Source organism: Anguilla anguilla, chromosome 3, assembly GCF_013347855.1.
Source record: "Anguilla anguilla isolate fAngAng1 chromosome 3, fAngAng1.pri, whole genome shotgun sequence".
NCBI lineage: Eukaryota > Metazoa > Chordata > Actinopteri > Anguilliformes > Anguillidae > Anguilla > Anguilla anguilla.
Window position 1 is genome coordinate 69,396,867 of NC_049203.1, and position 13,482 is coordinate 69,410,348.

The following is a 13,482-nucleotide window of genomic DNA, read 5'->3' on the forward strand; positions in this document are numbered from 1 at the left end:
GGTGTCAAACAAGCCAAATTAATTTTTCTTGGTATTTCTAATTATGACTGTAGGCTGAACTCCAGCTCTGTAAGGTAAGATTTAGTCCAGACTGTAGGCTGTGCCAGAGCTTCACTAGGACCAATATACTTTATTTGTCTAAAAAATTAATGCACAAATATGGTGATACATTTATTTTGACCCTCGTAATGCTTTCCTATAGAGGAATGCTTGGTGGCTTTTAAATAGAGGGAGGCGGCTGGTGTGCAGACAAGCCCTCATGTTCAGCACAGACTGCGTTATCTCTCCACAACCACAGAGCCACTGGGTATCTCTCCGACCACTCAAGACCAAAGGGTCACAGATAATCTACTCTGGAATTTAACCCCCTTTCGAAGAGTAGGTTTGTTTTAGAATGTTTCTTCCCCCCAGAATTCTAAGTCAGTGTTCTAGAACTTTCAGTTTACCGGTAGCGATTGTGACATCAGCACTAGAATGTTCAGTTGAGAACACTCCAATCACATATATTTGTGACCTCACACCTTACAGGGTGAACTGGAACTCAGGATCCCTCCCGTCCCGTCCCGTCCCGTCCACCGTGCCGTTTTGAGAACCCCTGCCCTCTCTCTCTGCGCCCCGTTTGGCACGGGCAGCCAAACACCTTAATGTGCTCCTCGCTCACATCCACGGCAGCTGAAGTGGACCACTTCAGAGACGGCCTGGCTCAGCGTAAGCAGAGCCCGACAGGATGGTTTCAGCGTCGCAGGGTGACTGTGTCCACTCACATGCCCAGAGCTGGATGGGGGCGGGTCCGTTCACTGCAAGGGGCAGGACGGGGAGCTTTGCCAATCTGCGCTAAGGGGCCGGCACATCCACCTAAGAAATATGGCTTCCCTCGAATGTTACACTAAGTACACTCAATTCATGCCATAATTGGTCTTTTATGGTCTCATTCTGGAGCAAGACACTAGATCTATAATAGCCATAATAATGTGAACGTTCATTTTCGAGGCACAAATGCAGCACAAACAAAATATTTATTATAATCTCACACTGAACCACAGTAAAAATGAATGACTTATGATTTATCATTCATGCCATTTATTGAGGTACTATCAGCAAGCAATCATTTGCTTTACACTGGACTCACACATACACACACACACACACACACGCACAATAACTAAACTCTCTCGCTTTCACACACATACATACATACACACATAGAATAGGTATTCTGTCTATCTCACACACATACTTATACACATACACAGATAGCATAGCTACGCTCTCTTTCTCTCTCACACACACACACACATGCAAACACACACCCCACACGCACGAGCACACACATACACATGCAAACACACACACACACACACACACACACACCCTACACGCACACACACCCCATACACACACATATACACACACACACACACACCTCCCCACGCACACACACACACACACACCCCCCCCACACACACACACACACACACACACACACACTCACACACACACACTCACACACACTGCTGCTAAGCTCATGGGAGGGAGGAAACATGCTTACACAGGGGCTGTTTGACGCGGGGGCCGGCCTGTGATGTATTGCTTTATTTTCTGCCCTATTCACCCATGAATTCCCCAGCAGCGCTGCTTCCCCGCGCAGAACAGACCCGCCCGATCGCCCTCCCGCCCGGCGGGCGGGGCTCACTCCTGCGTGCCGAAAGATTCACGCTCGTTTTCTCTCTCTCTGAGGAGGGCTGTGGCCACACCTCCATTACACCTCCGGCTGAAAGGGGTCCTGCTCAAACCACAGAGTAAACTGGAGCTGGATGCTGATCTGTAGGCTTCGTTCTTCCTACATTACATTACATTACAGGCATTTGGCAGACGCTCTTATCCAGAGCGACGTACAACAAAGTGTATAACCATAACCAGGAACAAGTATGACGAAACCCCTAGAGAGAAGTACCAGTCCAAGTACAGGGAACAACCGCATAGTTCAACTTGGACCCTGATGGTTAAACTGATTAACACTAACAACGAGAACGGCAACAACGCAATCTATGGAAAAATAAAAATAAATAAAAATACAAGTAGTATTTTCTATAAATGATTAAATTACATCAGTTCCCATCATGCCTGTGATTGTGCTGTTGATAATACTCCAAACAACTTCAAGGTAGCCACTAATGAATGAGTTAATCTGATGATCAGATTGTATCTATGCAGCATAAATTAATCTGATGATCAGATTATATCCGTGAGGCTATAATGGAGACTGACAGCAAAGAGGGATTTATTATTTCTCATATTTGTGAGTCATATTTTACATATCGTCAGCGGCACCAAAAAACCTTCCATCTGCATTTTTTGGGTTTTGATACATTAATAAAAAACATGCATCTCCGGGTGAGAACTTTCAATGTTTCAAGGCTCTGTAATCAATTAAGCTTATTCAAAACACCATGTCTGTTAAAACTGCATAGTGCTTTAAATAATTATAACACTTTAATGATACTTTTTCTCAATTCCTCAAAGCAGTTTTGGAGACACAATATTTTTTTTATGATGCCAACAATATTTGTAGGTGCTGTACAGAGAGTATAGAGATCAATGCCTACAGTATTGAAACTCCTTCCTGGAGCACTGTTGTGCATTGCCCACAGGGTATAATAATGCCACTGGCAAGCTCCAAGATTGACACCATAAAGCACCAATGCTTCAAATGCGGTCTTGTGGATGGAATTTTTTGCTGCTGAGCAAACCTGGGTCCTGTTTATGACAGAGCCACAAGCAGTAGGGTTTGCTGGCACTGAAGGAGAAAGTACTCAACACAGTAAAATGTTCAGTGTTAAATCAACTCTTACAGAGTTCATAAGTACATATGGTCCTTATTGGACTCATGAACACTTTGTTGGAGTTGAATTAACACTGGACATTAACACATTCTACTGTGAACTTACATCACTCTTTTCTGTAGAAAAAGAAGCAGCAGGACATTTGGTGTGAGTGACGAAGACACTTGGCCAAAAAAAAAAAAAATTCTTGATGAGGAAATATCACAATCTCTGCCTGAACTAGACTTGGAGGGGGCGGAGTGGGGGGGTGGGAGGCGATGGGAGATCGTCTGTCTAACAAACAAAGCTGGTCATAAAATTTGTTAATATACAATCCCTAGAGTACCCAAACTAGGCCAAAAGCTCCAAACATTATATATAACCTTCCCAGCACATCATCAACAGATAATTCATCATCATCCTCTCTCTCTCCCTCTCACTCTCTGTCTCATTCCCTCTCTCTATCTGTGAAATTCTCCATAATGAGTGCATTTCTTCAATCGCTTCCTCCTGGGTGGATACTGGGTTTTTGGGTCATGTGTTTCACAGGCCACTTTGAGACAGATCAGTCCCCTAAAGTCGCTAACAGTTCTAGAATACTGTGAGAGCCCCGTTCAGGATCCCATTCAGGATCCCATTCAGGGCCCCATTCAGGATCCCATTCAGGGCCCCATTCAGGGCCCCGTTCAGGATCCCATTCAGGATCCCATTCAGGATCCCATTCAGGATCCCGTTCAGGGCCCCATTCAGGGCCCCGTTCAGGATCCCATTCAGGATCCCATTCAGGGCCCCGTTCAGGATCCCATTCAGGATCCCATTCAGGATCCCGTTCAGGATCCCATTCAGGATCCCATTCAGGGCCCCGTTCAGGGCCCCGTTCAGGATCCCATTCAGGATCCCATTCAGGGCCCCATTCAGGATCCCATTCAGGATCCCATTCAGGATCCCATTCAGGGCCCCATTCAGGATCCCATTCAGGATCCCATTCAGGATCCCATTCAGGGCCCCATTCAGGATCCCATTCAGGATCCCATTCAGGATCCCATTCAGGGCCCCATTCAGGATCCCATTCAGGGCCCCATTCAGGATCCCATTCAGGGCCCCATTCAGGATCCCATTCAGGATCCCGTTCAGGATCCCATTCAGGATCCCATTCAAGATCCCATTCAGGATCCCATTCAGGGCCCCGTTCAGGATCCCATTCAGGGCCCCATTCAGGATCCCATTCAGGATCCCATTCAGGGCCCCGTTCAGGATCCCATTCAGGATCCCATTCAGGGCCCCGTTCAGGATCCCATTCAGGATCCCGTTCGTTTTCTTCTGTTCAGGCCAGCACTGGATAAGGCTCGTGGGCACAAATGACAGTGCATAGAACTTACTGAATTATTATTGCTCATATTATCATATTTGAGATGAGCGCGATGATTATCGTTTTTAATTACCTCATTTATTTACATGCCAGATGCCTCGGGGCAGTAATGTGTTGGTAAATATCGCTGCAATGCAGAGAACAGGGCAAAAAAAAAAAAAAAAACTAAATTAGTGTGCCAGTACAGAAAAATAAAGCATAACAAGCACAAGACATTCCAGGACTGAACATAATTTACTCAGCCGATACTGATTAACGCAGAAAGAGAACGTCACGTAACAGTGAAACCGCGTATAATTAGTAGACTTTCCACTGGTGTTCATTTTAAACAGTGTGCAATAGAGTCATTTTTTACCTGCCATTTAACGTTCACTTCCTATACCATTTATTTTGCAAGAGCTTAGCTACCAAGCAGTACAGTACACCCCTGAAGAAACTGGACCAGAACACACGTAGCACACAGTGATGTTTGGTTAATTCAGTTCTAACAGAGTTCATAGAAGTCTAATTTATATTCAATGTACTCCGTAAGAATAAAATTTACCAGAGTTAACTGTTACTACAATATGGCTGTTGCTATATTAGGAGTATTGGATTGGCTGAGCCCTGTTGCCATGTGACGTGACTTTGGGCACTGCTTATGGGCAGATGTTGCTCTGTATGGAGAGGTCATTTGGATTGGTCATAAATACTGCATTCACCGTGGTTACCAGACTAAAAAAGCCAATCACATGTGAACATTTCCAGTTCACCTGTGACTTTTTCTTTTCACAGGTGAATATTTTAATTCACATGCGAAAAGGCAAGTTTCACAGTTTCAGATTTTTTTTTGTGAGGGATGACAAAGTGTGTTCTTCACAATTTACCAATTACCTGAAGACCACCAGTAGGAGGCAGATGTGCTTACTTTGCCCTCCAGTAAAGAGCAAACACAGACTGAGCACTTCGGCTGAATTTCCCTGCAAACGGTCTGATGGCCTGTAAATTACTGAGCAGCCTATCAGTATTTTAGCACAAACACCTTCACGGCCTCCTCGATAATTATCTGTTCAGCTGCACGAGCGTTGTGCACTCTGAGTCCTAGCCACCATCCTTTTAAATAACTAATTGTTATTTGCTGCCCTGTGATAAAAAATTACATTTATAATCCAAGGTGCGAGGCAATAAAGAAAAGCAAACAAGAACGCAGCGCCATTCGTTAAAAACAAAGAAATGGCACCGCGCTATATTGTGTGTCAGTTTAAATTATGAAACCATCGCGAGAGTAATTTTCCATTGGCCTTGTGCATTAGATTAATGGCAGGGGAGAGGGCTCTGGGAGCTCCTTAAATATTCTGTAGGTTCCTGTTCGTCCCTGGCTGATGATGATGACACTAACGGGTTATGATGTCGCCGAGGTGATCTTGTTAGGCACAAGTCAGGAGAGTGTACGAACTGGAACACATCGTGATTGGTGGATTCAAACTGGAACAGCATCACGATTGGTGGAATCAAACTGGAACGTATCATTATTGGTGGATTCAAACGTACTCTTGGTGGGAACCCTATCTGTACAGACTGGAGCACGTTGAGTTTTAGTAATGTAAAATCACACTAATCAACGTTGAGAACCTATAAACTCCATGTTTCTTTAATAAAAATAATGATATAAAATCCTTAAACCGAATTATTTCATTTAATCAGCAAATGACCATACACTGATAACGACTGCGAAATGACTTTAAAATGTAGCAATATGCTCTCTCTAATAATGCTGTGCCACACTGTCAGTGTAATTTAAACTCTGAAACTCTGGGAGCAGATTTATCATACCCCTAACACTGATGAGCCTTGCAGTCCCTTTTAATGAATGCTGGCTCGCTCTCAAGACATTTCTATGCCATTTTGATGCCAAACATATAAACACATTTTTTGGAACATATTACATTAGTCACCATGCCTCTTGCTTATTAAGCCAACAACCTTTCCACTTGTGATACATTTTTACATTAAATGTTTTTACAAAATCCAAAATGACTGCGCTCAGACTTAAACTGGGCACGTAACAACCAAACAAACGGGCAGATCTACAGAGAAACGACTTCTGTGAAGAATGACCCGCTCCTGGGGAGGCTGTTTTTGTGTTTGTTTGTTTTTTAAGTTTAAAAATAGGTAGTATTGTCATGGGACAGGCACTATGACGAAGGCCTCTGATGGAATTATCCAGAAGCGGGTGCAAATGTGTGTGTGTGTGTGTGTGAGTGTGTGCGTGTGTGTGTTTGTGTGTGTGTGTGTGTGTGCGCGCAGAAGCAGAGGTCTTTTTTAGCTACCGTTAACTGGCATCGACTGGTATTAATGATCTTTCTGCCTCCGCAATGAGTGAATTGGGTCACGGTCAATGTGATGTACGACAACAGTACAACCAAATACAACATTATATTAACTTCCCAGAATCACCGGCACAGTGAATCCACAACAGTAAAAGCCACCGTTACTACCTAACAGAGGCTAGAGAAACAGTAGGGAGCTAATGCTAGCTAGCCAGCTACCCAGTCTCAGCTGGTTTGACAGCATAAGCCAGGACTTCCTATAAGTCCTTTTTTTGTATTTTTCAGGAAGCAAACTACCATTTTGGTCCCATAAATATGACGTGCAACTTCGCTTTAAAAACGATGCGTAGCTTCGCTGATGTTCACTTTCAACAGCAACAAAAATGGCTGGAAAATTGCATGGAGGATATTTTTTGTATACTGCCCATTGCGTACTAAAGAAAACACACTAGACAGTATGCAGCATGCTTAGTAGACACTACATACTTTGAGGACGCAGTAGTGCGAAGGCTGAGTTGGACACGGCCCCTGAGTGCTTCAGTTTTACTGTCACTGTGCTTATCCACAGTGAGGCCTGGACGTGCTCTGCTTCACCTCTCTCCCAGAGATCCAGGATCAGTCAGGGATCAGTGGAGCCAATCAGGAGTCCAGAGATCCAGTATCAGTCAGGGATTAGTGCTGCTCTGATAGGCTCCACACTGAGACCAGAGATCCAGTATCAGTCAGGGATCACTGCTGCTCTGATAGGCTGCACACTGAGACCTGAGATCCAGTATCAGTCAGGGATCAGTGCTGCTCTGATAGGCTCCACACTGAGTCCAGAGATCCAGTATCAGACACCTGACCAGAGGTGGAAGGTCCAGGGGTCAGAAAGTAAAAGCCCTGCCGTGCGTTACTTTTACCCATGAACTCAGCCCAGCTGATTTCACCGATAACTTCTACCTCCTGGCTGAAGAATTGTGCTCAATTAGAAAATCCAGGCGATTGGAACAAAATACTGGGGAGGCCTTTTTCTTCCTGAACCTGGATTTTCCACCTCTGCCCCTGACATACAGTAAAGCAGCTCAAATCTGGCCACGTACGCCAGCAGCGCTGTAATGTTTCCTTCTCTACCTGACAGTTAATTGATTGATTAAAGCCACTGATTTGCCAGAGATTAGACTCACCTGGTGTCCCAGGTTTAAATCAGTTCTGATTAGGGGGGAAGAATGAAAACCAGCAGCACCACTGGCCTGGAGGGTCAGATTTGAATATTCCTGCTCCAGAGCCTCACAAATGAAGGGAGGTTGAAATCTGTCTTTTTACAATGATATGTAGTTCACCATTAAATTCTGTACCATGGTATCGCAGAGCAGGGAGCAGATATGAGGAATGTAATGTATTATATTTCAATGGAAAACTTGCACAGATGCACTAACAAATACTGGAACCCCTTCTGTATTTAAACAAGATTAGGAAACCTAGTATATGGCTGGACCTAGCACACGTGATCCGGCCGACCAATGGTGTAACTTCATAACTCGGCTGACCAATGGTGTAACTGCATCACTCAGTCACAGACATTCGTGTGTGTAGGGCTGGCCCCGCTGTTGCGGCCCGGCCAAAAACTCTATTGCAAACATACGTAGAGGCGACATAGCTCAGGAGATAAGAGCGGTTGTCTGGCAGTCCGAGGGTTGCCGGTTCGATCCCCCGCCCTGGGCATGTCGAAGTGTCCCTGAGCAAGACACCTAACCCCTTATTGCTCTGGTGAATTCGAGGCATCAATTGTAAAAGCGCTTTGGATAAAAGCGCTATATAAATGCAGTCCATTTACCATTTACCATATAATTGGCAGCTTGCAAGATAAGTGAGGGGTTAAAAAGTGGATAAACCAAAAGAGCAGGGCTGCCCAACCCTGATCCTGGAGATCTACCGTCCTGTAGGTTTTCACTCCAACCTTAACAAAGCCACACCTCATTCAACTAGCTAGAGATCTCCTTGAGCTGCTAATTAGTGGAATCGGGTGTGCCAAATTAGGGTTGAAATGAAAACCTACAGGATGGCAGATCTCCAGGAACAGGGTTGGGCAGCCTTGTGTGAAAATGCAGTGTTTACCTCCATTCATAATGAAAAAGTTTATCCACTACTGGACAAACAACGAAATCTTTCCCCAGCTTTGCAGTGCACTTCTTGCTGAGTGGCTGTTCTGTTCTGGCCTAAAATATATTTTATTTTTGCAGAAGGTAAAACGTTCTTTCTTTTGTTTTATAAAAACAATCTATTTTTAATCCATTCAATGTCTGAAGGCTGCTATACTTGGCCCGAAAACAGTGAAAAGTCTCCATGAATTGAGTGACCCAGTTCATTTACCCCTAATAGACCAGCACTTTATGCCCGCTCATTAAAACGGACAATATTACGTTGAAAATAAACCTTTAAAAAGGCATTATTTCTACGTGGACATGGACAATTACTTTCATTAATGAGCTGAGGAGAAAATCTGAATACAGACAATGAGATTTCAGGGTCGTGAGTTCTAAAAAAACTAGCTGGACCTTTACTTTCAGACAAAATAATATAAACACTTGTATCTCTCTCAAAATAATACAGGCATAAGCACCAATAGTAGCTGTGCATATTTTCTTCAACAAAGGTACTCAAATCAAAAGGTAAAGCAAGGAAAACCAAGATAAAACTTTTCATTATTTCATATCTTCACATTTATTTTTGTGATTAATACAAGCCCAGTTTCTTCTCTCTTTAAGTAAAAAAAAACAAAACAAAACAAAACAAAATAAATGCAATTATTTGATTTGTTTGTTATGATGAATGTGAATTAGATCTTACTTGTTCTTAATGTTGTAAAGCAAGACTATCTTGTTGGAGTAACATGTTTCTATCAACAGAGTTTGAATTATAGCCTCTTACAATCCTGGAAATGAAATTTAAATTCAGCAACAGTCATCATTTTTACCTTTACCATAGGCATCACTGACATGACGGTACTTCACATATCCTGACATTGGTCTGACCACTGTGACTGCCTGACTGCTCTTCCACTGTGACTGCTCTTCCACTGTGACTGACTGACCACTGTGACTGCTCTTCCACTGTGACTGACTGACCACTGTGACTGCTCTTCCACTGTGACTGACTGACCACTGTGACTGCTCTTCCACTGTGACTGCCAGACCACTGTGACTGACTGACTGACCACTGTGACTGCTCTTCCACTGTGACTGCCTGACTGGCTGACCACTGTGACTGCTCTTCCACTGTGACTGCTCTGGTATCTCACCCTCCAGCCTCATAAACTAACTTCCACAGTCATTACATTACATTACATTACAGGCATTTAGCAGACGCGCTTATCCAGAGTGACTTACATTTATTTTATTTTTACATAGCATTTCCTTAGCATCCGTTTATACAGCTGGATATATACTGAAGCAATGCTGGGTAAGTATGTTGCTCAAGGTTACAATGGCAGTCTCTTACCCGGGAATCAAACCCGTGACCTTTAGGTTACAAGACCCGCTCCTGCCGACCAGCCCGTTATCAAACCAGTACAAACAGAGGCGTGTTCTCTCTGGCCAGTCACAGCTAGAGTCTGCACGTCTTTCGGTCAACCAAAAAAATGGCCGTCGGCCCAGTGAAGTGAGCGCCATTCAGACGATGTGTGATTTTAACACGTGACCAAAAGAGGTGTGGCCAAAACAGGACGAAAGTGTCTTTAACTATTTCAGCTATAAAGAACTGATCACTTCTGTGTGGTCAGTGTACAGTAAGAGTAATGTACCTGTCGCTAAGATTGAACAAGTCACTTTGCGTGGAGTCTTAGTGCTGGATCGCACTGAAGGTCCTGAGCTCTGAGTAGCAGTGAGAGGAGTTATGGCTGAACGCACTGAAGGTTGCTTGTAAAGGCAATATTTTTATTATCTAGAATAGATCACTCATTCTACACAGAGGACACTACTGTTCTGGTAAAGGCCTCTGTCTGACCACGGTCTCCACAACATTAGCGTCTCCTTAACATCGACCCCCTCTACATGCGAATTAATTATGTAAACCTGCATCTGCCAGTCATGGATCAGCTCCCCTCTCATAAACAGCCAAAACAAAAATAAACAGAGAGGACACACTCAGGTGTTTCCACCAGATACACCATGTCCCAGAATGCAACTACAGCCCCAACCAACTGGCAGGAAGATGCCAGCAATGCTGTGTGTTATTCGCCTCACTGAAGAACCGCTGTGTGTTGGCTAGCGCAGCAGTTTCTTAGTAAAAACGTGGGGGAAAAATAACTATTTCCTGCATATATTGATCAGCACATTCCAAGAAGCAGAAGCAAACGTCCCCTAAATGTAAGCACTGGCCTTCACACAGACCAAGCCTGGAGGCTGTGTTTTCTGCAGGAGTCACATTCACAGGTACAGAGCTCTGCTGGCTAACTGGAGGACTTTTGGAGGAATGGCTAGCTGGCTCGACCCGAGGGAAGTGTGACCCGTGGCGCTCTGTTCCTGTCCCTGATTTGTTTTGGGGGGGGGGGGCGCTCTTGTGACCAGATGCCCTGGCCGGCGTGATGTGCAGCTCTGGGGTTCGGAATTTGCGATGCACTGCGATCGAAGAGGGCCCTCATCATCATGCCATTCCAGGCGAAATGAGAGAGATGGAGGGAGAAACAGTGGGCTTATTAGAGCTCCCTCTCTCTCTCGCCCCTCTCTCCCTCTATCCTGCTTTCTTTCTCTCCCTCTCTCTTCCCCCCTCTCCCTCTCTCCCCGCTGTCTCTCCTCCACTTGTGTCTTCCGTTTTCCTGCTTTTGTAAGCACATTTACCCCGCTCAGCTCCCACACCGATTTCTCTCTCCGATTCCCCCCCACCACCTCCCTACCCCCCCTACCCCCCCTCATCGGCGTGGGGGAAAAGCCAACGCCGGTGTGCCTGAAACCCGCAGGCTCTTCCGCGATCCCACCGCCACCACAGCCACCGTATTTCACGCCAGGGCAAAGCTCCCTGCAGGCCCCGGGGATCCTACGGCTATCGGTAACCGGGGGTAACGGAGTGAGGGGGGGGTCGAGGGGGGGGCACTGATCTGCATTCCTGCCCTTCTACATCCAACCGCGCTGGGAAAAAAGGGGGGAAGCACAAACTGCCGTGACGGAGGAGGAGGAGGAGGAGGAGGAGGAGCAGGCTCAAAAAAAAAAAAGAGGAAAAAAAGGGACGCTGTCCCTTTAAATAACACACAGCTGCAGCTAACGGCTACAGGAGGCTACATAATGACACGTTAAGCAGTCACAGACCTAGCAGAGGCACGCTAGCATTCCGTCACCAGTAACCCCCCCCCCCCAACCCCCCACCCCACCCCCCCCAGCTGCACAAATATGTCATCAGGTGCAGAGAGAGAGAAATCTAACCGAACCAGAAACCCCTTTCAGGTCAGCGGGCATTGGCTGATTTAGGATGAATGGTTCCCGTTGTCCGGTCCCCCCCCCCCGTAACCCCCCCCCACCCCACAGCTGGGGGGACGTGTGGCCTGGCCAAACGGCCTCAAATGGGAGACGGGGGACGGAGGGGGGGGGGGGCAGGTGACACCGCGCGTCCCCGTCCCCCCCCCACCCCCGCGCACGGAGCCCCCTCAGTGTTCCGCGAGGGGCTCTGCTTAGCGCCGGGATCGCTCACCCGCGCAACGGAATAAAAAACCCCCCAACGCTGGCGACCCCCCGCTCCGCACGCACACACACACACACACACACACACACACACCCCGTCTCCCCTGCACTCACCGCCTCCGAGTCTTCGAATCCATGCAGGTACAAATTGTCGTACATGGAGGTCTGATATTCCGAAAAGCACCACTCCGCGAATGAAGGAAAAAAAAAAAAAAAGAAAACAGGACAGGAATAAAAACCACGAGAAAGAAAAGGATGGATGGGGGAATAACAACCCCCCCCCCTTTCCACCACCACCAAAAAAAAAAGATACCTCTCCAAATAAAAAGAGAAAGAGGCCTGCTCTGCTTGTCTCGGGCCTGAGAGTAGATCTGATGCGTTTCCCCCAAGCCTGGCCGCTGCTCATTCACATTATAAGGCAGTGAGGTTATTCCCAGAGGCAGTCCACACCAGGCATTTTATCTGCCTTCCAAATACAGAGCAGGAGAGCCAATCCTTCCTCAATCAGAGCCTGATGACAAAGCGAGGAGGCAGGCCGCCGATTGGCTGGCCGAGCGAGGGGGGCTGGCCGCCGATTGGCCGGCTCAGCGAGGAGGCAGGCTCCTGATTGGCTGGCTGAGACGCCAGTCAGCTTGGAGGAGCGTTCTCCTTGACTGTGAAAGGAAGGGGGGTCTTGAGCGCAGCATTTTTTCTCCCTCCCCCCTCCGTTCAGCTGCCTGTATTCCTCTTCCCTCTGTTTCTCCCTTTGCTTTTTTCTTTTTCCTTCCATTCGATGCTCTCTCTCCCGCTCTCTCTCTCCCTCTCACTCTCTATCTCCCCCCACTCTCTCTCCTCTCACTCTCCTCTCTCTCTATCACCCCCCTCTCTCTCCCTTTCTCTCCCCTCTATCTCCCCCCTCTCTCCTCTCTCTCTCCCCTCTATTTCCCCCTTCCTCCCTCTCTCTCTCTCCATCTCTCCCTCTCCTCCTCTCCTCTCTCTCTCCCTCTCACTCTCTATCTCCCCCCACTCTCTCTATCTCTCTCTCCCCTCACTCTCCTCTATCTCTCTCTCCCCTCATTCTCCTCTCTATCTCCCCCCTCCTCCTCTCCTCTCTCTCTCTCTCTCTCTCTATCTCCCCCTCCTCCTCTCCTCTCTCTCTCTATCTCCCCTCTCTCCCCCCTCTCTCTCTCTCTATCTTCCCCCTCTCCTCTCTCTCTCTCTCTCTCCTCTCTCTCTCTCGTTACTCTTCCAGGAAAGGCTGATAATGCACAGGGACAGATAATGATGGCATGTGTGTAGCCCTCCCCCGCCCCCCCCCCCCCTAACCCCACTGAATTCCACCCTCTCACCCC

General features: G+C 46.7%; 1 protein-coding gene across 2 annotated transcripts in view; it reads right to left on the minus strand.

The window, feature by feature from the left end:
* The window catches only part of cacnb4a (calcium channel, voltage-dependent, beta 4a subunit), a 49,161-nt gene that overhangs the window by 26,145 nt on the left and 9,534 nt on the right, over window positions 1-13,482 (minus strand). Inside the window, exon 1 of one of the 2 annotated variants that reach the window (XM_035407541.1) lies at window positions 12,266-12,962. The exons of the other annotated variant lie outside the window; for it this stretch is intronic. Within the exon in view, the coding sequence (XP_035263432.1) occupies window positions 12,266-12,310 (45 nt within the window). The 5' untranslated portion in view covers window positions 12,311-12,962. Of the gene's footprint in view, window positions 1-12,265; window positions 12,963-13,482 lie in introns of those variants that run through there. 2 annotated transcript variants of the gene reach the window in all.